We start from the raw sequence: 26866 nt of genomic DNA, 5'->3' as shown, positions 1-26866 counted from the left end.
AGTGCTCCCTCGGCACTGCCCCTCCGACAGTGCAGGGCTCCCTCAGTACTGCCCCTCCGACAGTGCGGCGCTCCCTCAGTACTGCCCCTCCGACAGTGCGGCGCTCCCTCAGTACTGCCCCTCCGACAGTGCGGCGCTCCCTCAGTACTGCCCCTCCGACAGTGCGGCGCTCCCTCAGTACTGCCCCTCCGACAGTGCGGCGCTCCCTCAGTACTGCCCCTCCGACAGTGCGGCGCTCCCTCAGTACCGCCCCTCCGACAGTGCGGCGCTCCCTCAGTACTGCCCCTCCGACAGTGCGGCGCTCCCTCAGTACTGCCCCTCCGACAGTGCGGCACTCCCTCAGTACCGCCCCTCCGACAGTGCTGCGCTCCCTCAGTACTGCCCCTCCGACAGTGCGGCGCTCCCTCAGTACTGCCCCTCCGAGAGTGTGGCGCTCCCTCAGTATTGCCCCTCCGACAGTGCGGCGCTCCCTCAGTACCGCCCCTCCGACAGTGCGGCGCTCCCTCAGCACTGCCCCTCCGACAGTGCGGCGCTCCCTCAGTACTGCACTGGGAGTGTCAGCCTAGATTTTTGTGCTCGAGTCCCTGAAGTGGGACTTAAACCCACAACCTCCTGACTCTGAGGCGAGGGTGCTGCCCACTGAGCCACAGGCTTCCGTCATCATAATAAACACAAAAGCAGCCCGTCTGTGAAAGGCTGATAACAAATAAAAACTTGAAGAAACTATTGCAAAAGTGATTGGTCAACCTTTTCTGTGTGGATCATGAAATAATTCTTCACGTTAACGTATTCAGGTTAGTTTCAGCCAAGAAGCAGGGCGCTAACGATTTCTCGTCCGGCGGTGGGGGGGGGTTGGGGGGGGGCGGGGGAGGGGGGCAGAGGGAATTGCACAGCAGTTAGCAAAGGCACCAACCAGCAGGACCCGGGGTGGTGATGTCATCATTGGCGCGCACAGCGACCCATTTTCGCCCCGGATGTTGCGGCCACAACACCCTGCATCCCAGGTGGTCTCGTGGTGACCCCCTCGCACTCGCACCCCCCCCCCACTGCAGAACTAGCAGCATGCCCACCCCTTTAATGGAAGGGGGGGGGTGGTACCTTTGCTTATGCATAGTGCTGGGAAACGACAGCGCTTACTGCCCCAGTCGTGCCCCTCCTCCCACCCACCGAGAGAGCATGGAGCTCCCCACATTGTGCCCCACTTCAAGTAATCAGGAAGGCCAATGGAATGTTGGCCTTTATTGCAAGGGGGATAGAGTAAAAAGCAGAAAAGTCCTGCTACAACTGTACAGGGTATTGGTGAGGCCACACCTGGAGTACTGCGTGCAGTTTTGGTTTCCATATTTACGAAAGGATATACTTGCTTTGGAGGCAGTTCAGAGAAGGTTCACTCGGTTGATTCCGGGGATGAGGGGGTTGACTTATGAGGAAAGGTTGAGTAGGTTGGGCATCTACTCTTTGGAATTCAGAAGAATGAGAGGTGATCTTATCGAAACGTATAAGATTATGAGGGGGCTCGACAAGGTGGATGCAGTGAGGATGTTTCCACTGCTGGGGGAGACTAGAAACATGGGGCACGATCTTAGAATAAGGGGCCGCCCATTTAAAACTGAGATGAGGAGGAATTTCTTCTCTTAGAGGGTTGTAAATCTGTGGAATTCTCTTCCCCAGAGAGCTGTGGAGGCTGGGTCATTGAATATATTTAAGGTGGAGATGGACAGATTTTTGAGCGATAAGGGAATAAAGGGTTAAGGGGAGCGGGCGGGGAAGTGGAGCTGAGTCCATGATCAGATCAGCCATGATCTTATTAAATGGCGGAGCAGGCTCAAGGGGCCTTATGGCCGACTCCTGCTCCTGTTTCTTCCATTCCTCTCGGGGTCAATAACCCCAATTTCTCGGTCCGGCCCGGGTCTAAGAAATTCCCCCTTCTCCTCAGTTACTGCCCCCAAACGGGACGGTGTAGAAGTGCGGCCCCCCAAGTGTTAAAAGGCAATTGGTTCCGTGAAGCTTGGAAAACACAAGCTCGGTTCCTTGATGGTTTATTAGAGGCGGGGATCCACTGTCCGGTTTGGTTGATATTTTTTGAGTAGCTTAATCTTTCACATCACCACCAATGCTCGACTCTTGAGAAGCTGCGATAATCCATTCTTAACTGTTAATTATTCTTAACAATAATCAGTACTTACCTCGGGCATCATTTCCTCGATAAAATGGATGGTATAATCAATATTGAATCGTATGACTTTGCACAAAGGAATCTGCAAAAACACAGTTTATGTATTATTATTTACAGGTATATAGCAATCGAGTTATAACAAGCATGCAAAGGATTACACAGGATATAGGGCACAGAAACAGGCCATTCGGCCCAACCAGTCCTTCTTTCCCCATCTAAATCTATCAGCATAACCCTCTATTCCCTTCTCCCCCATATACTTGTCCAGCCTCCCCTTAAATATATCGATACTATTCGCCTCAACCCCTCCCTGTGGCAGCGAGTTCCACATTCTCACCACTCTCTGGGTAAAGGAGTTTCTTCTGAATTCCCCGATTGGATTTCTCGGTGACTATCTTATATTGATGGCCTCTAGTTATGCTCTAACCCACAAGTGGAAACACTCTCTCTGTATCCACTCGATCAAAACCTTTCATCATTTTAAAGACCTCTATTAGGTCACCCCTCAGCCTTCTGTTTTCAAGAGAAAAGAGACCCAGTCTGTTCATCCTTTCCTGATATGTATACCCTCGCATTTCTGGCATCGTCCTTGTAAATCTTATCTGCACCCTCTCCAGTGCCTCTCGAACCTTTTTATAATATGGCGACCAGAACTGTACGCAGTGCTCCAAGTGCGGTCTAACCAAGGTTCAATACAGGTTTAGCATAACTTCCCTACTTTTCAATTCTGTACCTCTAGAAATAAACCCTAGTTCTTGGTTTGGTTTTGTTAATGTCCCGTGTCACAACTTTTAGTGCCTTCAAGTTACCATTTTTGATAGGACGATAGGGAGTGCAGAGAAGGTTCACCAGACTGATTCCCGGAATGGCAGGACTGACATATCAAGAAAGACTGGCTCAACTGGGCTTGTATTCACTGGAGTTCAGAAGAATGACAGGGGATCTCATAGAAACGTTTAAAATTCTGATGGATTTAGACAGGTTAGATGCAGGAAGAATGTTCCCAATGTTGGGGAAGTCCAGAACCAGGGGTCACAGTCTAAGGATAAGAGGTAAGCCATTTAGGACCGAGATGAGGAGAAGCTTCTTCACCCAGAGAGTGGTGAACCTGTGGAATTCTCTACCACACGAAGTTGTTGAGGCCAATTCACTAAATATATTCAAAAAGGAGTTAGATGTCCTTACTACTCGGGGGATCAAGGGGTATGGCGAGAAAGCAGGAATGGGGTACTGAAGTTGCATGTTCAGCCATGAACTCATTGAATGGCGGTGCAGGCTCGAAGGGCCGAATGGCCTACTCCTGCACCGATTTTCTATGTCTATGTTTCTATGTAAGCCATAGAACCACAGAAGGGTTACAGCATGGAACAGAAGCAATAGGAAGCAGGAGGCCAATCGGCCCGTCGAGGCCGTACCATATCAGAAGTGAGTGCAACCAATATAAAGGCTGATAGTTTACAATTGCAGTACTCACGTTACAGAGAGGAGCGTGAGAAAATAGGGAAAACCCTTCAAAGATATATTCGTGGTCATCGTACTCGATCACAGTCGGTCTGTCGGTCTGAAAGAAAACATAATTCTTCAGTTTGGTGACTGAATCTAAATTTGCCGCAATATACAACTGGAAGAGATTTGTACCTGGTCCATGTACGGCTGACAACACTTACCAAAAAATTAGTGGGAGGAGAAACTGTGATTCGATAGTGGAACAATTTTCCTGCGTTATTGGTCATAGGCCGACAAGCCTCGTTCGTCTGGAAGCAAGCATGTGAAAGCAGATTATGGTTTTTAGTTTACCGTCATCAGCAAAAATCATGGCACCTTCAGCCGAACAATCACAGACATTTACGGCATGTCTATTCCAACCACCATCGGTTGATGGCCATTAGGCCCATCGAATCCACGCCAGCTCTCTCGAAGAGCAAACCAGCCAGTCCCACTTCCCCGCTCTCTCCCCATATCCCAGCAATTTATCCTCCTTCAAGTATTTATCCAATTCCCCTTTGAAGGCTACGATTGAGTCAGCCTCCACCACCCTCTCAGGCAGCGCGTTCCAAATCCTAACCACTCGCTGCGTAAAGAAGCTTTTCCTCACCTCGCCTCTGGTTCTTTTGCCAATTGCCTTCAGTCTGTGTCCTCTGGTTATCGACCCTTCCACCAATGGGAACAGTTTCTCTCGATCTACTCTGTCCAGACCCCTCATGATTTTGAACACCTCGATCAAATCTCCTCTCGACCTTCTCTGCTCCAAGGAGAACAACCCCAGCTTCTCCAGTCTATCCATGTAACTGAAGTCCCTCATCCCTGGAACCATTCTCGGAAATCTTTTCTGCGCTCTCTCTAAGGCCTTCACATCCTTCCTAAAGTGCGGGGCCCAGAATGCTCCAGTTGAGGCCGAACTAGTGTTTTATATCGGGTTAGCATAACTTCCTGATTTTTGTACTCTATTTCTCTATTTATAAAGCCCAGGATCCCATACGCTTTTATTAACTGCTTTCTCAACCTGTTCTGCCACCTTCAAAGACCCCAAGGTCTCTCTGTTCCTACACCCCCTTTAAAATTGTAGCATTTAGTGTGTCTGGTCTCTCCTCATCCTTCCTACAAAACTGTATCACCTCACACTTTTGCAGTGAGTGTCTCACCTCCTGACTCCCCAAAGCCTTTCCACCATCTACACGGCACAAGTCAGGAGTGCGATGGAATACTCCCCACTTGCCTGGATGAGTGCAGCTCCAACAACACTCAAGAAGCTCGACACCATCCAGGACAAAGCAGCCCGCTTGATCGGCACGCTACCCACCACCTTCAACATTCACTCCCTCCACCACCGGCGCACCGTGGCTGCAGTGTGTACCATCTACAAGATGCACTGCAGCAACTCGCCAAGGCTTCTTCTCCCAAATCCGCGACCTCTACCACCCGGAAGGACAAGGGCAGCAGGCGCATGGGAACACCACCACCTCCACGTTCCCCTCCCAGTCACACACCATCCTGACTTGGAAATATATCGGCCGTTCCTTCATCGTCGCTGGGTCACAATCCTGGAACCCCCTCCCTAACAGCATTGTGGGAGCACCTTCACCACACGGACTGCAGCGGTTCAAGAAGGCGGCTCACCACCACCTTCTCAAGGGGCAATTAGGGATGGGCAATAAATGCTGGCCTTGCCAGCGACGCCCACATCGCAGGAAAGAATAAATTAGCAAAAACTTCCTCGGCGTTGGTGAATTTGGTTGGCTCATCCCACCAGCCCGTCGAGGTCCTCTTGAAGTCGATCAGCACCTTCCTCGCTTCCCAAACACTTCCCAATCCTCGAGCAATGCTTCCAGACCAGGAGCAAAACTTTCGCAACAGGCAAAGTTCTCTGAAAGCCCCCAAAAAAACCCGCCTTGGCTAAAAACAAAGAGGGGCTCTCACCTCTTCCCCGGGGTAAATGCTGTGCCGGATCCCAGTCCGTTTGGCCTTGGCGCTACATTTGCAAAGCGGCCCGTCATTCATCTGTGAATGAGCAGACGGAAAGTTAATCAGCACAGACGAGGAAACCGTTGGGTAAATACGAAGCACTGCCGTGCCCAATTGCCAAAAACACCCAGAGTCCTTATTTACACCACAGTTCACAAACTGCCTGTTTGTAGGTAACATAGCGCCTATAACGTAGACGCAGGCAGCGGAAGGAGCGTGCGGCAAACCAGTCCCACCCACCCTTTCCCTCAACCACCGACTGTCCCACCTGTGACACGGACTGTAATTCCCGTTATTGGACTGTTCAGCCACCTACGGACTCATTTTAAGAGTGGAAGCAAGTCTTACTCGATTCCGAGGGACTGCCTATGATGATAACGTAGTAAAACGTCCCAAGGACGCTTCACGCTAATATTACAAAAGTCAGACGAATTGTCCGGGTGCTGTTTTATTACGGATTATGCAGATTTGGAAGTGGTGCCTGTTCACAGCAAAGCGGGGCCAGTAGACAACAACAACAACAACAACAAATTCTATTTATACAGCGACTTCAAAGTAGTAAAAACGTCACAAGGCACTTTTTACAAGAGTGGTATAAAACAAAATGTGACACCGAGCCAGTTAAGGAGAATATTAGGGCAGGTGACCGAAAGCTTGATCAAAGAGGTAGGTTTTAAGAAGCGTCTTAAAGGAGGAAATTAATCCAGAGGCCTGGGACTAATAATCTGGAGATCCGAGTTCAAATCCTCCCCACGGCAGCTGGGGAATTTAAATTCAGTTAATTAAATAAATGTGGCATTGAAAAGCAAGTATTAGTAAGGGTGAGCATAAAAATCCCATCTGGTTCACTAATGTCCTTTAGGGAAGGAAATCTGCCGCCCTTACCCGGTCTGGGCCGATATGTGACTCCAGACCCACAGCAAAGTGGTTGGCTCTTAACTGCCCCTCTGAAATGGCCCAGCGAGACACTCAGTCGTACCAAACCGCTCCGACAAAGTCAGCGCTGTGGGAGCAACTTCACCACACGGACTGCAGCGGTTCAAGAAGGCGGCTCACCACCACCTTCTCAAGGGGCAATTAGGGATGGGCAATAAATGCCGGCCTTGCCAGCAACGCCTACATCCCAGGAAAGAATAAAAAGGAATATATAGCAACTTGAAAGTAGTAAATAGTCCCAAGGTGCTTCACAGGAGCATTATCAAACAAAATTTGACATAAAAAGATATTAGGGCAGGTGACCGAAAGCTGGGTCAAAGAGTTAGGTTTTAAGGAGCATCTTGAAGGAGGAAAGAGAGGTAGAGAGGCGGAGAGGTTTAGGGAGGGAGTTCCAGAGCTTGGGGCCCAAGCAACAGAAGGCACGGCCACCGATGGTGGAGCGATTATAATCAGGGATGTTCATTTAGCCACAGCTGATGCCTGGTTCGAAAGCCTTTCTCTAGCTGCAGGCACAGTCACCAAGTTTTTAAAACATTTGTTCCTGGAATGGGATGTTGCTGGCATTTATTGCCCATCCCTAATTGTCGTGGAGAAGGTGGAGGTGAGCCGCCTTCTTGAACCGCTGTTCAACGGTTAAATTCAGGGGCGTTCAAGAGGCCAGAATTGGAGGAGCGCGGTGATCTTGGGGGGTTGTGGGGCTAGAGGAGATTATAGAGATAGGGAGGGGTGAGGGCCATGGAGGGATTTGAACACAAGGATGAGGAGTATAAAAATCGAGGCGCTGCTTAAGGGGTGATGGGTGAGTGAGACAATACAGAAAACAGTCACATACTGTAAGTAGGAACTAGTTACACTGGTCTGCCGCTAACCTTTGAAAACTAGAAAAAGTAGGGACAGGCGAGAATGATTCTCTGCTGCCGGGAAGTTCAGTATTAGCGCTCCAAGAGGGAAGTGGGAGCTAAATCAGGCACTAACCACTTCTCCGGGTCAATCTAGAACTATGTTTTCTTTAAAAAATAATACATCTCTTGTAAGATCGTCACTACAATTTATAATTCTTTTACTAAGCGCCGTATAGGGAAATTACTGAGAAAGGTTTGAACAGGATTATGGAACTGGCAAAAATCAATTATTTCAATACAATGATGATTTGGGAGAACTATTTAATCTTTGCTACAACCTCCTGCGTGCTTTTAAAATAAATCTTTCCCACTGACAGTCTCCAACTGTGTCACTGAGAGATGGGCCGAATGGCCTCCTACTGTCAGCTGTGGCTCAGTGGGCAGCACCCTCGCCTCAGAGTCAGCAGGCTGTGGGTTCAAGTCCCACTCCAGGGACTAGAATACATTAATCTAGGCTGACACTCCCAGTGAATGGTGAGGGAGCGCCGCACTGTCGGAGGGGCAGTGCTGAGGGAGCGCCGCACTGTCGGAGGGGCAGTGCTGAGGGAGCGCCGCACTGTCGGAGGGGCAGTGCTGAGGGAGCGCCGCACTGTCGGAGGGGCAGTGCTGAGGGAGCGCCGCACTGTCGGAGGGGCAGTGCTGAGGGAGCGCCGCACTGTCGGAGGGGCAGTGCTGAGGGAGCGCCGCACTGTCGGAAGGGCAGTAGTGAGACAGCACCGCACTGTCGGAGGGGCAGTAGTGAGACAGCGCCGCGCTGTCGGAGGGGCAGTGCTGAGGGAGCGCCGCGCTGTCGGAGGGGCAGTGCTGAGGGAGCGCCGCGCTGTCGGAGGGGCAGTGCTGAGGGAGCGCCGCACTGTCGGAGGGGCAGTGCTGAGGGAGCGCCGCACTGTCGGAGGGGCAGTGCTGAGGGAGCGCCGCACTGTCGGAGGGGCAGTGCTGAGGGAGCGCCGCGCTGTCGGAGGGGCAGTGCTGAGGGAGCGCCGCGCTGTCGGAGGGGCAGTGCTGAAGGAGCGCCGCACTGTCGGAGGGGCAGTGCTGAGGGAGCGCCGCACTGTCGGAGGGGCCGTTGTTCGGATGAGACTTTAATCCGAGGTCCAGTCTGCCCTCTCGGGTGGACGTAAACAATCCTGTTTCAAAGGGCAGGGGAGTTATTCCCGGTGTCCTGGGGCCAATATTTACCCCTCAATCAACATAACAAAACACAGATGATCTGGGTCATTATCATATTGCTGTATGTTGGAGCTTGCTGTGCGCAAAATGGCTGCCGGATTATCAATCGGTAGTGATAACATTTTGTGAGCTTTTTAAAAGTGATCTTTCTGCTTTTTAAACTCCTGCTTGTCCAGATTACGCGGGGCAGCTGTGGGTTGGACAGGTCCAGGGTCTTGGGTTTTTTTTGGAAATTTTTTAAAGAGAGAAAACCGGACACCCAGAGATCTATTTTTTGGTTTAAAAAAAAAACAATTAAAGTTGGCTGTCGAGGTACGACAGTGACTACACGCCAAAAGGGACTTCATTGGCTGTAAAGCGCGCTGGGACGTCCGGTTGGTTGTGAGAGGCGCTATAAATGCAGTGTCTTGCTGTCTTTCGTTGTGTGCTTGCGGTCACCGAGCGAGAAGGACTGACGGACCTGGCCGGGATCATTGTACCACAGCTCCTCGTGCAGCCGATCGGGGTGCGCCTTCTTGCGCTTGATCTCCTCTATGACGTCGATGATTTCGGAGTCCGAGCTGCAGGTGCTGCTCCCGCTGCTGTTGCCGTCTGAGTCGCAGCCAGAGTCACTGGAGCTGCCGTCTGCGCGGAAAGAGAGCGGCAGTTGATCAAACTGAACGGCCGATCGCTGGGGTAATCACAGAATCTGAGAAACCAGCAGCACGCAAGGAGGCCATTTCGGCCCAGCGAATGAGAGTACAGGAGCAAGGATGTCTCACTACAGTTATACAGGGCCTTGGTGAGACCACACCCGGAGTATCGTGTGCAGTTCTGGTCTCCTTACCTAACGAAGGATATACTTGCCATAGAGGGAGTTCAGCGGAGGTTCTCCAGACTGATTCCTGGGATGGCAGGACTGTCGTGTGAGGAGAGATTGGGTCGACTGGGCCTGTATTGACTAGAGTTTAGAAGAATGAGAGGGGATCTCATTGAAACGTATAAAATTCTGACGGGGTTGGACAGACTGGATGCTGGGAGGATGTTTCCCCCCGGGCTGGGAAGTCTAGAACAAGGGGGTCACAGTCTCAGGATTCGGGGTAGGAAATTTAGGACCGAGATGAGGAGAAATGTTTTCACTCAGAGGGTGGTGAACCTGTGGAATTCTCTACCACAGAAGGCTGTGGAGGCCAAGTCACTGAATATATTTAAGAGGGAGATCGATAGATTTCTAGACACAAAAGGCATCAAGGGGTATGGGGAAAAAGTGGGAATATGGTGTTGGGATAGAGGATCAGCCATGATCATATTGAATGGTGGTGCAGGCTCGAAGTGCCGAATAGCCTACTACTGCCCCTAATTTCTATGTTTCTATCATGTCCGACAAAAGAGCTATCCAGCCTAATCCCACTTTCCAGCTCTCGGTCCGTAGCCCTGTAGGTCACGGCACTTCAGGTGCACATCCAAGTACTTTTTAAATGTGGTGAGGGTTTCTGCCTCTACCACCCTTTCAGGCAGTGAGTTCCAGACCCCCACCACCCTCTGGGTGGTGAAGACATTGCCCCTCAAATCCCCTTAAACCTCCCCCCAATTACTTTCAATCTATGCTTGCTGGTTGTTGACCTCTCTGCTAAGGGAAACAGGTCCTATCTATCCACTCTATCTAGGCCCCTCATAATTTTATGCACCTTAATAAGGTCTCCATTCTTCCTCCTCTGTTCCAAAGCAAACAAACCCAGCCTATCCAATCTTTCCTCATCACTAAAATTCTCCAGTATAGGCAACATCCTTGTAAATGTCCTCTGTACCCTCTCCAGTGCAATCACGTCCTTCCTGAAATGTGGTGACCAGACCTGCACACAGTACTCCAGCTGTGGCCTAACTACTGATGCCAGTGAGGTCCTGCCACTGGCATCAGTAGTTCCCCCTCCCTCGCCAGAGGTAGCAAGGTCAATGGCATAGCGGTTGAGAGGATGTTTCCCCCGGGCTGGAGAGTCTAGAACCAGGGGTCACAGTCTCAGGATAAGGGGCCGGCCATTTAGGACTGAGATGTGGAGAAATTTCTTCACGCAGGAGAGTGGTGAATCTTTGGAATTTTCTGCCCCCGAGGGCTGTGGACGCGGAGTCGTCGAGTATATTCATGGGTGAGATCGATAGACTTTTGGACTCTTGGGGAATCGAGGGATATGGGGATCGGGCGGGAAAGTGGAGTTGAGGTCGAAGATCTTATTGAATCCAGCTTAATGGAAGGGATTTGAGTACAGGGGCAGGGAGGTGTTACTGCAGTTGTACAGGGCCTTGGTGAGGCCACACCTGGAGTATTGTGTACAGTTTTGGTCTCCTAACTTGAGGAAGGACATTCTTGCTATTGAGGGAGTGCAGCGAAGGTTCACCAGACTGATTCCCGGGATGGCGGGACTGACATATCAAGAAAGATTGAATCAACTGGGCTTGTATTCACTGGAGTTCAGAAGAATGAGAGGGTATCTCATAGAAACGTTTAAAATTCTGACAGATTTAGACAAGTTAGATGCAGGAAGAATGTTCCCAATGTTGGGGAAGTCCAGAACCAGGGGTCACAGTCCAAGGATAAGGGGTAAGCCATTTAGGACCAAGATGAGGAGAAACCTCTTCACCCAGAGAGTGGTGAACCTGTGGAATTCTCTACCACAGAAAGTTGTTGAGGCCAATTCACTAAATATATTCAAAAAGGAGTTAGATGTAGTCCTTACAACTAGGGGGATCAAGGGGTATGGTGAGAAAGCAGGAATGGGGTACTGAAGTTGCATGTTCAGCCATGAACTCATTGAATGGCGGAGCAGGCTCGAGGGGCCGAATGGCCGACTCCTGCTCCTATTTCTTACACTCTTACGGCAGCCTTCTCGTCACTAACCTAGCTGCGATCTGCTCAGTCAGGACAGATCGAGGACTGACCCTGGCTACTTTCTGGAAAAACCTACTAAATCACCGAGGGTGGGGCGGCAGGGAGGGGCACTCGGCTGTGTACATATATATTTTTTAAATGCTCGGGGGAGAAAGTTGGTCTGTTATCGGCGACCTACATCGACAGATTGCGCTGCGCTCGCTAGCCCCGCCCACTGGGTGACGTCACCGAGCGCGTCACCCCCCCACCCCCCCCCCCGTAGCCCCGCGTTTGCTAAATTGGCTCTTTCTCCTGCGCTAGCGCCCGGCGCTGAGACCGGCCGGGAGGGGTGGAGGTGGGGGGGGGGGAAGCGGTCGGTCCGGCGACGACCCTGGGGGCGATACCGTCCGCGGTGCACGGTAAGGGTTGAAATTTACGGTAGCGCCTCGGCGTTAACACCGCCTCAAAGCGGGCGGTAACGAATTTCCAGCCCTCGCTTCATACCTGGTTCTTCATCCAGTTTGGTTCTTGGCGGCTCCCATGCAGGTCGGAGAGCTTTTGCCTTCGCCTGTCTCTGCCCCAACTCCTCGTCAAACTTTGTGTAAAGGCTCCGTAATTTACTTGTGCCGACTACAGTGGAGTCTCCCTGAAATATGAAGAGTTATTTGGCTTTGGTTAACTTACATTAACTTAACTTCATCTTTCTTTCAGAGTCGCTACCGACAAGAACGGTGCCTGTAAAACCTTCAAGTCTAGAATTTGCTTAAATGCACGAAACGTTGAAAGGGTGCTTTACGTTATGAGTACGTGTGATCGGGGCCCAGGGGGGGGGCGAGAGTTCGGGGCCCAGGGGCAGCACGGGCCCAGCCCACACTGTGCGATATGTGCGCGCACTCGGCCCGTGCAGCAGAGCAGATCTCCAGTCGTCCTGGTTAACCCTTGCCACTGGACCAAGGCCTCGCTCTGTCAAGCCCCGTGTGGTGGCTGGTGTACAACGGCCACCCCACGTTAAAAAAATCCACACACAGGCATCTTCCACCCTTCAGCATGGAGTTCGGGTCTCTCATTGAAACACCTGTGAACTTGTCCCTTTTTGGCATGGAAGCAAGCTATCCTCGATACGAGTGACTACCTAAGGTGACAGTTCCCAATGGAAGATCGGTTAACAGTATATTGCAGATTCTTACAGCACTGAATGAGGCCATTCGGCCCCTCTTGCTGTGCCGGCTCTTTGAAAGGACGGTCCAGTTTAGTCCCACTCCCCTGCCTTTTCCCCATATCCCTGTAAATCATCCTCTTCAAGTGCATCTCCAGTGTCTTTTCAAAGTTCCTGTGGCATCAGCTTCCATCAATGTTTAAGGCAGCACATTCCAGATCTTAACATTCTGTTGCATTTATATAGCGCCTTTCACGACCACCGGACATCCCAAAGCGCTTTACAGCCAATGAAGTACTTTTTAGAGTGTGGTCACTGTTGTAATGTGGGAGACTCGGCAGCCAACACTGCCCCTCCGACAGTGCGGCACTCCCTCAGTACTGCCCCTCCGACAGTGCGGCACTCCCTCAGTACTGCCCCTCCGACAGTGCGGCGCTCCCTCAGTACTGCCCCTCCGACAGTGCGGCGCTCCCTCAGCACTGCCCCTCCGACAGTGCGGCGCTCCCTCAGTACTGCCCCTCCGACAGCGTGGCGCTCCCTCAGTACTGCCCCTCCGACAGTGCGGCGCTCCCTCAGTACTGCCCCTCCGTCAGTGCGGCGCTCCCTCAGTACTGCCCCTCCGACAGCGCGGCGTTCCCTCAGTACTGCCCCTCCGACAGTGCGGCGCTCCCTCAGTACTGCCCCTCCGACAGTGCGGCGCTCCCTCACTACTGCCCCTCCGACAGTGCAGCGCTCCCTCAGTACTGCCCCTCCGATAGCGCGGCACTCCCTCAGCAATGCCCCTCCGACAGTGCGGCGCTCACTCAGCACCGCCCCTCAGACAGTGTGGCGCTCCCTCAGCAATGCCCCTCCGACAGTGCGGCGCTCACTCAGCGCTGCCCCTCCGACAGTGCGGCGCTCCCTCAGCGCTGCCCCTCCGACAGTGCGGCGCTCCCTCAGTGCTGCCCCTCCGACAGCGCGGTGCTGCCCCTCCGACAGCGCGGCGCTCCCTCAGCACCGCCCCTCCGACAGTGCGGCGCTCCCTCAGTACTGCCCCTCCGACAGTGCGCCGCTCCCTCAGCACCGCCCCTCCGACAGTGCGGCGCTCCCTCAGTATTGCCCCTCCGACAGTGCGGCGCTCCCTCAGTACTGCCCCTCCGACAGTGCGGCGCTCCCTCAGTACTGCCCCTCCAACAGTGCGGCGCTCCCTCAGCACCGCGCTCCCTTGGCACTGCACTGGGAGTGTCAGCCTATATTGTTGTGCTCAAGTCTCTGGAGTGGGCCTTGAACCCACAAACCTTCTGACTGAGAGGCGAGGGTGCTGCCCACTGAGCCACGGGTGACACCGTGTGAAAATAATTCTCCTCTTTGTCCCCTCTAATTCTTATCCCATGATTTCAAAATTTGTTGGATGGAAACACAAGGAAATGCTGAACACGATTCAAGGGCTGACGGGATTTGGTAACGAACATTAAAATATGTAACAGCAGTGGTCACACGGTGTTGTATGGATCGGAGGGCTGTCCATTTCAGATGTTATTATTTTCACAACTTCCACTTCATATAGTAGGCAGGCATTCCGATTGTGGCTTTTGCAAACAGCAATCTGTAACCAGCAACGTGACAACATTGCCTTCGTCTTTCTCAGAATGAACAGGCTTGGCCCTTTTCTGCAGCACAGTGATACATTTTGGTTGGAAGATCGAGGCTGGGCAATATATACTAAGTGATACAATCCAAAAGAGGGTGCGTGAACAGAGAGACCTGGGGGTATGTGATCACTGACGATCTCTTTAATCTCCTCCAGCCCCCGCACTCCCCCGAGATGTCTGCGCTCCTCTAATTCTGCCCTCCTGAGCATCTCTGATTATAATCGCTCCACCATCGGTGGCCGTGCCTTCTGTTGCCTGGGGCCCAAGCTCTGGAACTCCCTCCCTAAACCTCTCCGCCTCTCGACCTCTCTTTCCTCCTTCAAGACGCTCCTTAAAACCGAACTCTTTGACCAGGCTTTTGGTCACCTGCGCTAATTTCTCCTTATGTGGCTTGGTGTCAAATTTTAAAGCGCATAATACTCCTGTGAAGCGTCTTGGGACGTTTCACTACGTTAAAGGCGCTATATAAATACAAGTTGTTGTTGTTGTTAGTGACAGAGCAGGTTGAGAAAGTGGTTAAAAAAGCTTACTGGATCCTGGGCTTTGTAAATAGAGGTATAGAGTACAACAGCAAGGAAGTTATGATGAACCTTTTATAAAACACTGGTTCGGCCTCAACTGGAGTATTGTGTCCAATTCTGGGCACCACACTTTAGGAAGGATGTGAAGGCCCTAGAGAGGGCGCAGAAAAGATTTACGAGAATGGTTCCAGGGATGAGGGACTTCAGTGACGTGGATAGACTGGAGAAGCCGGGGTTGTTCTCCTTGGAGCAGAGAAGGTTGAGAGGAGATTTGATCGAGGTGTTCAAAATCATGAGGGGTCTGGACAGAGTAGATTGAGAGAGAAACTGTTCCCATTGGTGGAAGGGTCGAGAACCAGAGGACACAGATTTAAGGCGATTGGCAGAAGAACCAAAGGGGACACGAGGAAAAACGTTTTTACGCAGCGAGTGGTTAGGATCTGGAATGCGCTGCTTGAGAGGGTGGTGGAGGCAGACTCAATCGTGGCTTTCAAAAGGGAACTGGATAAGTACCTGAAGGGAATAAATGTGCGGGGCTACGGGGAAAGGGCGGGGGGAGCGGGACTGGCCGAGGTGCTCTTGCAGAGAGCCGGCACGGGCTCGACGGGCCGAATGGCCTCCTTCTGTGCTGTAATCGTTCTATGATTCTAGTCTATGTACGCGTGAGGGGGGGGTAACCTAATGGAGGTCTTTAAGATTATGAAAAGGGTTTGAAAGGATAGACGTAGAGAATATGTTTTCACTTGTGGGGAGGTCAAAAATTAAGGGCGTTAAATACAAGATAGTCCCGCATAATTTCCAACCGGGAATTCAGGAGAAACTTCTTTACCCAGAGAGGGGCGAGAATGTGGAACTCGCTGCCACAGGGAGGGGTTGAGGCAAATAGTATCGATGCATTTAAGGGGAAGCTGGATAAACACTCGAGGGAGAAGGGAATAGAGGGTTATGCTGACGGGGGGGTGATTAAGAAAGGTGAGGAAGTTTCTGTGGATCATAAACACCGGAGCAGTGGGGCCTCAATGGCTCTTTCTGTGCCGTACATTCTACGTAATTCTATATACATTTTTGGGAGATAGTAAATTGCAAATGTGGGCAAGATTTTATTAATTTATTGCACCAATTATAAATTACAGCACCTTGAAGTACAATATCTCCAAGAAGCACTACTGGTACACAGCAGCGAAAGATCAGTGGCCATATAAACGTGTAGTGTGGCAAATAGGTCTCTACGCGAGGTCCAGCATTCTATCACTCTCCGCAGTCCTCTGGCAGGGAAGCGTGTGTCGAACTCAAACCGAGGGGGAAAAATAGAAGCCTTGTATAAAATTATGAAAGGGTTTGATAGAGTATTCCCCACCCCACCCCACCCCACCCCCTCCCTCGCTATCGGAAACACAGAGACACTGACAGACAGAGAGAGAGAGAGAGAGAGAGAGAGACACTGAGGGGGGGCCCTGTCCCAGCATGCTGTTGGAGGGCTCCCGGTGCTGCAGTCAGTTAGTAGAAACGTAATTTTTTATTTATTGATTTTTTAACTATTTTTTTTATTTTTTATTTTAATTTTTTTGATTGATTTATTGGTTGATTTATTGATTTTTTTTTATCAGTTATTATTGATGATGGCTCTTTATTTGTAAAAGTAAAGTCTTTAGTGTTTGTAAACTTGCTCCCCCCCCCCCCCCCCATCTCCCGTCCCCTACGCCTGATTTATAAGTGCAGGCAAGGTTTTTCTGAGCGTACAAAAATCTACACTTACTCCATTCTGAGTTAGTTTGGAGTAAGTTTTCGCTGCCTAAACTTGCAAAACAAGCGTAAGTGGCCGGACACGCCCCCTTTTGAAAAAAAAAATGTGTTCTAAAATGAAACTGTTCTAACTGTTGTGATAGAGTAGATGTAGAGATGTTTCCCACTTGTGTGTGAGGCTGCAACTAGGGGGCCATAAATATAAGATCGTCACCAAGAAATCCAATCGGGAATTCAGAACAAACTTCTTTACCCAGAGAGCGGTGAGAATGTGGAACTCGCTGCCACAGGGAGTGATTGAGGCGAATAGTATCGATGTATTTAACAGGAACGAAAACAACTGCTGTGGCTCAGTGGGCAGCACACTCGCCTCCGAGTCAGAAGGTTGTGGGTTCAAGTCCCACTGCAGGGACTCGAGCACGTTAAAGTCTCGACTGACTCTCCCAGTGTAGTGCTGAGGGAGCGCTGCACTGTCGGAGGGGCGGCGCTGAGGGAGTGCCGCACTGTCGGAGGGGCAGCACTGAGGGAGCGCCGCACTGTCGGAGGGGCAGCACTGAGGGAACGCCGCACTGTCGGAGGGGCAGCACTGAGGGAGCGCCGCACTGTCGGAGGGGCAGCGCTGAGGGAGTGCCGCACTGTCGGAGGGGCAGCACTGAGGGAGTGCCGCACTGTCGGAGGGGCAGCACTGAGGGAGCGCCGCACTGTCGGAGGGGCAGTGCTGAGGGAGCGCCGCACTGTCGGAGGGGCAGTGCTGAGGGAGCGCTGCACTGTCGGAGGGGCGGTGCTGAGGGAGCGCTGCACTGTCGGAGGGGCGGTGCTGAGGGAGTGCCGCACTGTCGGAGGGGCAGCACTGAGGGAGTGCCGCACTGTCGTAACTGCATTAGCTCCTCTGTGAGGAGCCTTGTATTTTGGAGGTGATCACAGAAGTCTTTCAGCCAAGATGAGGCTCCGTCTGCTCTCAGGTGGACATAAAAGATCCCACGGCACTATTTCTAACAAGAGCAGTGGGAGCTACCCACGGTATCCTGGCCAATATTTATCCCTCAATCAACAAACAAAGAAACAGATGATCTGGTCATTATCACATTGCTGTGTGTGGGAGCTTGCTGTGCGCTAATTGGGTGCCGCGTTTCCCAAATTACAACAGTGACTACACTCCAAAACGTACTTCATTGGCCGTAAAGCGCTTTGAGACGTCCGGTGGTCGTGAAAGGTGCTATATAAATGCAAGTCTTTCTATCTTTCCTGGTTAATGCGCCTTTAATGTATAATGGCACAAGACAGTTCACAGGAATGTTACAGGACAGAAAATGTGACAAGCTAAATCGACGCTCGATAAACACGAGGGAGGAAGGAATAGAAGGATATGTTGACGGGGTGAGATGCAGCGGGGTGGGAGGGGGCTGGTGTGGAGCATAAACACCGGCACGGAGCGGTGGGCCCAATGGCCTCTTTCTGTGCCGTACGTTCGATTTAGTATGACCTTACCACCTGATCCATGGGATCACTGGAGTAGTAATTCTCCGAGTGTGTGCACCGAATCCACACTGGCTTTATAATGAACAACTCGTCCTCCTCTTTGTCCTCTTCGATCGTCGCAGGGACGGTGCTCTCCTCCGGCTCCTTGCTTCGAGCGGCCGAGTGAGACTTCTCCTTGCTCAGGCTGTGGCCCAGCGATCGGCGCTCTCTCTCGTCCTCCCATCGAGGGCGCTTCCGCTCCCTGCTGCTCGAGCGGCTGGAAGGATAAAGCGCACAGAGACAACGAACTGCGTCATCTTCAACACGACAACAGGAGCAGGAGTCGGCCACACGGCCCCTCGAGCCCGCTCCGCCATTCAATAAGATCGTGGCTGATCCGATCATGGACTCAGCTCCACTTCCCCGCCCGCTCCCCATAACCCTTTACTCCCTTATCGCTCAAACATCTGTCTATCTCCGCCTTAAATATATTCAATGACCCAGCCTCCACAGCTCTCTGGGGCAGAGAATTCCACAGATTTACAACCCTCTGAGAGAAGGAATTCCTCCTCAACTCAGTTTTAAATGGGCGGCCACTTATTCTGAGACTATGCCCCCTAGTTCGAGATTCCCCCACGAGGGGAAACATCCTCTCTGCATCTACCCTGTCAAACCCCCTCAGAATCTTATACGTTTCAATAAGATATCCTATCAGTTTTCTAAACTCCAATGAGTAGAGATTCCATCCTCTCGACGCGATATAAATGGACGCCTTCCTTTTCTTTCTGTATTTCCTGGAGTATAGAAGATTGAGGGGGTGATCCAATTGGGATGTTTAAAATGTTAATAGCAGTTGATAGGGTAAATAGTGGGGGAAATCCAGAACCAGAGGACATCATCTTAAAATTAGAGGTGAGCAGTTCAGGAGCAAAATCAGGAAACACTTTTTTCAGAATTCCCTGTCGGGTTTTTTACCCCTTTAAGGGTTTGTGTGAAGCATTCAAAATTCAGCACGTGCGCGGTTTCCCTATCAGAAAGCCGGCTCACGGACTGCCCAGGACTTCCAGAGCCCCGAGAGGGAGCGCCGCGCTGTCGGAGGGGCAGCACCAAGGGAGCGCCGCGCTGTCGGAGGGGCGGCACCAAGGGAGCGCCGCGCTGTCGGAGGGGCGGCACCGAGGGAGCACCGCGCTGTCGGAGGGGCGGCACCGAGGGAGCACCGCGCTGTCGGAGGGGCGGCACCGAGGGAGCACCGCACTGTCGGAGGGGCGGCACCGAGGGAGCGCCGCACTGTCGGAGGGGCGGCACCGAGGGAGCGCCGCACTGTCGGAGGGGCGAAACCGAGGGAGCGCCGCACTGTCGGAGGGGCGGCACCGAGGGAGCGCCGCACTGTCGGAGGGGCGGCACCGAGGGAGCGCCGCGCTGTCGGAGGGGCAGTACTGAGGGAGCGCCGCACTGTCGGAGGGGCAGCACCGAGGGAGCACCGCACTGTCGGAGGGGCAGTACTGAGGGAGCGCCGCACTGTCGGAGGGGCAGCACCGAGGGAGCGCCGCGCTGTCGGAGGGACACGCCGAGGGAGCGCCGCGCTGTCGGAGGGGCGGCACCGAGGGAGCGCCGCACTGTCGGAGGGGCGGCACCGAGGGAGCGCCGCACTGTCGGAGGGGCAGCACCGAGGGAGCGCCGCACTGTCGGAGGGACACGCCGAGGGAGCACCACGCTGTCGGAGGGACACGTCGAGGGAGCGCCGCACTGTCGGAGGGACACGCCGAGGGAGCGCCGCGCTATCGGAGGGGCGGCACCGAGGGAGCGCCGCGCTGTCGGAGGGGTGGCACCGACGGAGCGCCGCGCTGTCGGAGGGGCCGTCGCTGAGGGAGCGCCGCGCTGTCGGAGGGGCGGCGCCGAGGGAACATCGCGCTGTCGGAGCGGCCGTCTTTCGGGTGAGACGTTAAACCGAAGCCCCAGCTGCTCTCTCAAGTGGACGTAAAAGACCGCATGGCTGTATTTCGCTGCACTAAAGGCCGTAGGAATCTGGAAAGCCCTTCAACCGAAAGGCGGCGGTGGCTGAAGGCGAACTGGAAAGTTGAAGGTAGATTTTTTTGTGGGGGTAAGCGTATCGAGGGTTTGGGAGCAATGACGGCTAAATGGACGAGAGGTGAAAGATCAGCCATGATCTCATTGAATGGCGGAGCAGGCTTGAGGGGCTGAATGGCCGACTCCTGCTCCTGTTTCTGTATTCATTGGAAAATTATCATACTCCAATTTCATCAGCAACCCTCACTGAGCTAAACTGTCAAACTGCTTAACTTTGAAATCGGAGCTTGAAAGGGATTTGTTACACCCCATCCCCACTGATTTCTCCTCAAATTACTTCATCCTACGGAGCATACAGGTGCAACTTTCAATGTTTGTCGGTGGGACAAAATATATACAAGAACACAAGAATTAGGAGCAGGAGTCGGCCGTTCGGCCCCTCGAGCCTGCTCCGACATTCAATAAGATCACGGCTGATCTTTGACCTCAACTCCACTTTCCCGCCCGATCCCCATATCCCTCGATTCCCCGAGAGTCCAAAAATCTATCGCTCTCAGCCTTGAATATACTCAATGACTCAGAATCCACAGCCCTCTGGGGCAGAGAATTCCAAAGATTCACCACCCTCTGAGTGAAGACATTCCTCCTCATCTCAGTCCTAAATGAAAGTGAAGTGGAGGTGGAAGATCAGCCGCGATCGGATTGAATGGCGGAGCAGGTTCGAGGGGCCGAATGGCCGACTCCTGCTCCTAATTCTTGTGTTCTTTTAACTGTAGAACCAGAGACACAACGACTAACATTAAATCTCAGCACGCAAGGCAAGTCACCGGCCTTGAAATGCAAGTGACCAATGGCAGTTTTTCGAAGACATTTTAAGAACATAAGAAATAGGAGCAGGAGTAGGCCATACGGCCCCTCGAGCCTGCTCCGCCATTCAATACGATCATGGCTGATCCGATCATGGACTCAGCTCCACTTCCCTGCCCGCTCCCCATAACCCCTTATCCCCTTATCAGTTAAGAAACTGTCTATCTCTGTCTTAAATTTATTCAATGTCCCAGCTTCCACAGGTCTCTGAGGCAGCGAATTCCACAGATTTACAACCCTCTGAGAGAAGAAATTCCTCCTCATCTCAGTTTTAAATGGGCGGCCCCATATTCTAAGATCATGCCCCCTAGTTCTAGTCTCCCCCATCAGTGGAAACATCCTCTCTGCATCCACCTTGTCAAACCCCCTCATAATCTTATACGTTTCGATAAGATCAACTCTCATTCTTTTGAACTCCAATGAGTAGAGGCCCAACCTACTCAACCTTTCCTCATAAGTCAACCCCCTCATCTCTGGAATCAACCGAGTGAACCTTCTCTGAACTGCCTCCAAAGCAAGTATATCCTTTCGTAAATATGGAAACCAAAACTGCACGCAGTATTCCAGGTGTGGCCTCACCAATACCCTGTATAACTGTAGCAAGACTTCCCTGCTTTTATACTCCATCGCCTTTGCAATAAAGACCAAGATACCATTGACCTTCCTGATCACTTGCTGTACCTGCATACTATCCTTTTGTGTTTCATGCACAAGGACCCCCAGGTCCCGCTGTACTGCGGCACTTTGCAATCTTTCTCCATTTAAATAATAACCTGCTCATCGATTTCTTTCTGCCGAAGTGCATGACCTCACACTTTCCAACATTATACTCCATCTGCCAAATTTTTGCCCTTCTAGGGTTATAATGAATAAGCAAACTGCAAAGCACTCGCGGAATTCAGCAAGTGAAGGAATGGGAAAAGGGCCCAGTAAATCTCACCTGTGTGTCCTCTTTCTCTCCCTTCGGTGCTGTCGCTCGTAGGATGGCGATCGGTAGCTGTCTCGATGCTTATGTCTGTCCCTGGGAGGCAAACAAGATTATTTGGTATATTTTAAGAGTTAAAAGGGTCCAATATTGTGGAGAATTTCCCCCATCATACGATGGCCGGAAAAAAAACCCACAGAATGTATCGTTTTTATTCTCCGAGTTTTATCGACACCAACACCTTGGCTGCCCGTGCTTGCAAACATCACCCCAACACACCTACGCCGCGAATACGCGTTCTCCAGAGAATACAACCGCCACACCAGCAAAGATCTGCCGATCCAGGCCGACTTAAACAACCTAGCACCAACTCGACACTAATCTAGAAGGCCATCTTGGACCGGCGCCTAAGCCCCCTCAGCGATCGCCCCTCAGCCGAGATGACCGGGGGCGAAATGTTCGGAAGAACTGTGACGTAAGGAATGGATTCCTTATCGAGGACACCAACCTGAAGGATCAAACCTTCCTCGCAAACAGTGGGCCACCATCGACCGCCTCGGAACCGGTCACGGTCGATGGTGCCACCTTCTCCGTAAGATGGAAGATTAAAGCCTCCCCATCGTGCGACTGTGGAGCTCCGAATCAGACCCCGGAGCACCTCATCGAGCACTGCCCTCGGAGGGAATTCACAGACAGCCTCCAAGATATCCGCACTGTTACACCGGGAGCTTTGGCCCGGATAACTGACAGATATTGACATTTGATTTGCTTTGCTCCTGTATGGCTCAGAGACATGGACCACGTACAGTAGACACCTCAAGTCGCTGGAGAAATACCACCAACTATGTCTCCGCAAGATCCTACAAATCCCCTGGGAGGACAGGCGCACTAACATTAACGTCCTCGACCAGGCCAACATCGAAGCACTGACCACACTTGATCAGCTCCACGTTGTTCATATGCCAGACACAAGACTCCCAAAGCAAGTGCTCTACTCGGAACTCCTTCACGGCAAACGAGCCAAAGGTGGGCAGAGGAAACGTTACAAGGGCACCCTCAAAGCCTCCCTGATAAAGTGCAACATCCCCACCAACACCTGGGAGTCCCTGGCCCAAAGACCGCCCTAAGTGGAGGAAGAGCATCCGGGAGGGCGCTGAGCACCTCGAGTCTCGTCACCGAGAGCATGCAGAAACCAAGCGCAGGCAGCGGAAGGAGCATGCGGCAAACCTGTCCCACCCTCCCTCTCCTCCCACCTGTGACAGACACTGTAATTCCTGTATTGGACTGTTCAGCCACCTAAGAACTCATTTTTAGAGTGGAAGCAAGTCTTCCTCGATTCCGAGGGACTGCCTATGATGATGAGATGCTACCATACAGAAGAGGAAATATAGAAACATAGAAAATAGGTGCAGGAGTAGGCCATTCGGCCCTTCGAGCCTGCACCACCATCCAGTATGGTCATGGCTGATCATTCAACTTCAGTACCCCTTTCCTGCTTTCTCTCCCTACCCCTTGATCCCTTTAACCATGACCATATTGAATGGTGGTGCAGGCTCGAAGGGCCGAATGGCCTACTCCTGCACCTACTTTCTATGTTTCTATATTTCCTCTTCTGTATGGTAGCATCTCATCATCATAGGCAGCCCCTCGGAATCGAGGAAGACTTGCTTCCACTCTAAAAATGAGTTCTTAGGTGGCTGAACAGTCCAATACAGGAATTACAGTCTCTGTAATAAGGGCCACATCTAACTCCCTGGAATAACCCTACGCTCGCTCAGAAGCTGACTGACTTCCGATCCCAACGGTTTATGGGGTGTTTTTTTTGTTTTGATGAATTCCTCACCTGCTGTGATCGCGGTTCCAGTGCCGGGGCGGCGATCTGACCCGGTCATGGCTGGGCCTGCGCCGACTGCTCTCTGCCCTCCTCCGCTCCGGGCTCCTCCCCCGCTCCCGCCGCTCGCCCCGGCTCCGGTAGCCGCGCTCCTTGTGGTGGTGGTGCTGGTGCTCGTGGTGGTGGCTACGGCGGCCGCGCTCGGGCGAGCGCCGATTGGCGGCCGGCTTGCCGGCCGGGTAGGGCGTCGCCGCCGCCGCCGCCGTCGTCGCCGTCACCGGCTGGGGCAGGGGCAGGGGCGGAGGAGGGGGTTGCTGCGGCAGCTTGTGCCGGAAGTGGTCGGCGTGCTGGTGGGCGGCGGAGCCGGGAGGGTAGCCGGCGGGGGCAGAGGGGGGGGCGGGGCTGCCCGGCGGGTAGCCGCTACCAAAGTGCTGGGGCGGGGGGTAGTGCTGGGAGTAGCTGGGGAGCGGGTAGGGGGCCTGGTAGCTCACGGGCTGCGGGGGGATGAGCGGCGGCGGGGGCTGTGTCGGTGGCATCAGGTGGTGGTGGTGGTGGTGGTGGTGGTAGCCGGCCGCCCGGCCGTCGGGGGCTCCGGCCACGCCGCTCGCGGGGGGAGGGGCCGGGGAGTAGCAGGGCGGGCCGGGGTAACCCTGGCGCACGGCCGGGTGCGGGGGGCCGGGGAACGGCGGCCTGGCGGGCCGGGGGGGGACCACGGGGACGGGGGGGCACGGCTGGATGGCGGGGTGGCGCGCCTCAAGCTCCCCGGCCTGGGCTACGTGGGGCTGGTAGGGCAGGTAGCCAGGTGGGGCGAACCGGGGAGGGGGGGGCAGCGGGGGGGCAGCCTGCTGCTCGTAGGGGAACAGCGGCGGGGGCTGCTGAGGGTGGACCGGGCGGAAGGCAGCGGGCTGAAAATTCTGCGGAGGCATTCGGGGCGCTGGGGTGGCGCTGCCGCGGGAGACCCCCACTTTCGGGATCGTGCTGTGACCAGTGTGCGTAGCTCCCCCTCGGCCTTGGTGATAAGACATGTCTCCTTCTGGAAAAAAAAACGATTAGAAATTATTTCAATGCGTCACTGTAAATGATGTAAAGCATCAGGAGAAGCGCGGGTACGGGGCCCAGAAGAGGCGAGGGCCCAGGGGCAGCACGGGCCCAGCCCACACTGTGCGATATGTGAGCGGCACTAAGTCCGTGCAGCAGAGCAGGTCTCCAGTCGTCCTGGTTAACCCTTGCCACTGGACCAAGACCTCGCTCTGTCAAGCCCGTGTGGTGGCTGGTGTGCAACGGTCACCCCACGTTAAAACAATCCACCCACAGGCATCTTCCACCCTTCAGGATGTAGTTCGGGACCTGGAATATTAGGTCCTGCATTGAAACACTTGTGACCTTATCCCTTTTTGGCGTGGAAGCAAGTCATCCTCGATTCGATGGACCGCCTATGATGATGATGAAAACATCCAAGTCTACACACAACTGGATTGCATTATAGATATTCATCATAAGACAGTCCCTCGAAATCAAGATCCAGCCTCCACAGCTCTCTGGGGCAGAGAATTCCACAGATTTACAACCCTCCGAGAGAAGAAATTCCCCCGCATCTCAGTTTTAACATAAGAACATAAGAATTAGGAAGAGGAGTAGGCCATCTAGTCCCTCGAGCCTGCTCCGCCATTCAACAAGATCATGGCCGATCTGGCCGTGGACTCAGCTCCACTTACCCGCCCGCTCCCCATAACCCTTAATTCCCTTATTGGTTGAAAATCTATCTATCTGTGACTTGAATACATTCAATGAGCTAGCCTCAACTGCTTTCCCGGGCAGAGAATTCCACAGATTCACAACCCTCTGGGATGTTAAACCGAGGCCCCGTCCGCTCTCTCGGGTGGTCGTAAAAGATCCCACGGCACTATTTCGAAGAAGAGCAGGGGAGTTATCCCCGGTGTCCTGGTCAATATTTACCCCTCAATCAACATCACTAAAAAAAACAGATTATCTGGGTCATTATCACGTTGCTGTGTGTGGGAGCTTGCTGTGCGCAAATTGGCGTTTCCCACATTACAACAGTGACTGCACTCCAAACGTACTTCATTGGCCGTAAAGCGCTTTGAGACGGCCGGTGGCCGTGTAAGGCGCTGTATAAAAAGGCATCTTCCACCCTTTTAAAATGAGTTCATCAGTCATCCGAGAACTCATTTTTAGTGTGCAAGCAAGTTACCCTCGATTCTGAGGGACTGCCTATGATAATATAAATGCAAGTCTTTCTTTGAAGAATGACCAGATAATCTATTTTTTATTGCATGTTGATTGAGGGATAAATATTGGCCAGGACACTGGGGGGGTAACTTCTTTCCCCTCTCGCCTTGTATTTCACAATAATTTTACTGCCTAAAATCTCCCCTTACCTTGCAGCAATCTCCTCTTTTATTCTTGACACAGCATTGCAGGGGCTGGTGGTGCTATAATGGGAGGGAGGGAGGGTTACAATATAATAATTGCACATAAGGCTACACATGCATTCTCAGTCAAAGCAGCACTTAGCAATTACTGGGTACTTACAGTTCAGCAGCACTGGCGAGTGAGAGAGTGAGACAGGAAACCGACACATGGAGAGGCACCCGGAAGTGCCGCCCATAGCATCTCCCCATTGGCCCTGGGAACTGACAAAATAATGCAAAATATTGTTTGGAGGGGAGGAAATAGCAATCAGCTTGTTTGCAAGCAGCCTGCATGTTCAGTCAGAAGGGGGGGGGGGGGGGAGGAGGAGGAAGGGAGAGTGTTTTATATACATTAATTTTTCTTAAAATCTCAATTTGCAAATGTGAGCTGTACCCCACACACTTTTGCAAATGTTCAACGTGCACGGTCGAAAACAAAAACTAAAAGAACACCTTGTGTAATCCTGTCTGTCTGGGCGTGCACCTTAACAAGGGGAAGGTTTTAGATTTGCTGGTGTTGGTGCAAATTGCATAAATGCAAATTACCCCCAAAAGGTTGGAGGGGGGAAAGAAAACAGACCAGCAATTGGCAAAGGCACAAAATAATGGCACATACTGTTCAGGAGGGGGGAGGAAAAATACCAATTAATGGGTTTGCAGGCCGGCAATGCATTCATTGGTTTGATTTTTTTTTTCTTTGCAAAACCTTCAGTAAGTTGCACGCATTGTTTTGTTTGCAAAAACCTTCAGTCGTTGCACACACACGTTGCTGGTGCAAATCACCCC

General features: G+C 52.5%; 1 protein-coding gene across 1 annotated transcript in view; it reads right to left on the bottom strand.

The window, feature by feature from the left end:
- Nucleotides 1–26276, bottom strand: part of drosha (drosha ribonuclease III) — a 106330-nt gene extending 80054 nt beyond the window's left edge. The window contains exons 1-11 of the mRNA XM_070879769.1: nt 26202–26276; nt 26048–26101; nt 23661–24681; nt 21833–21913; nt 18028–18274; nt 11993–12134; nt 9107–9270; nt 5594–5674; nt 3844–3930; nt 3651–3737; nt 2187–2258 (exon numbers count right to left, since the gene is read on the bottom strand). Of these exons, the coding sequence (XP_070735870.1) occupies nt 2187–2258; nt 3651–3737; nt 3844–3930; nt 5594–5674; nt 9107–9270; nt 11993–12134; nt 18028–18274; nt 21833–21913; nt 23661–24673 (1974 nt within the window). The 5' untranslated portion in view covers nt 24674–24681; nt 26048–26101; nt 26202–26276. The remainder of the gene's footprint in view (nt 1–2186; nt 2259–3650; nt 3738–3843; nt 3931–5593; nt 5675–9106; nt 9271–11992; nt 12135–18027; nt 18275–21832; nt 21914–23660; nt 24682–26047; nt 26102–26201) is intronic.
- Between the last annotated feature and the right edge of the window lie 590 nt (nt 26277–26866).

This window comes from Pristiophorus japonicus, chromosome 5 (assembly GCF_044704955.1).
Source record: "Pristiophorus japonicus isolate sPriJap1 chromosome 5, sPriJap1.hap1, whole genome shotgun sequence".
NCBI lineage: Eukaryota > Metazoa > Chordata > Chondrichthyes > Pristiophoridae > Pristiophorus > Pristiophorus japonicus.
The sequence above is the reverse complement of the archived record's forward strand: the minus strand, read 5'-3'. Positions and strand labels throughout refer to the sequence as shown.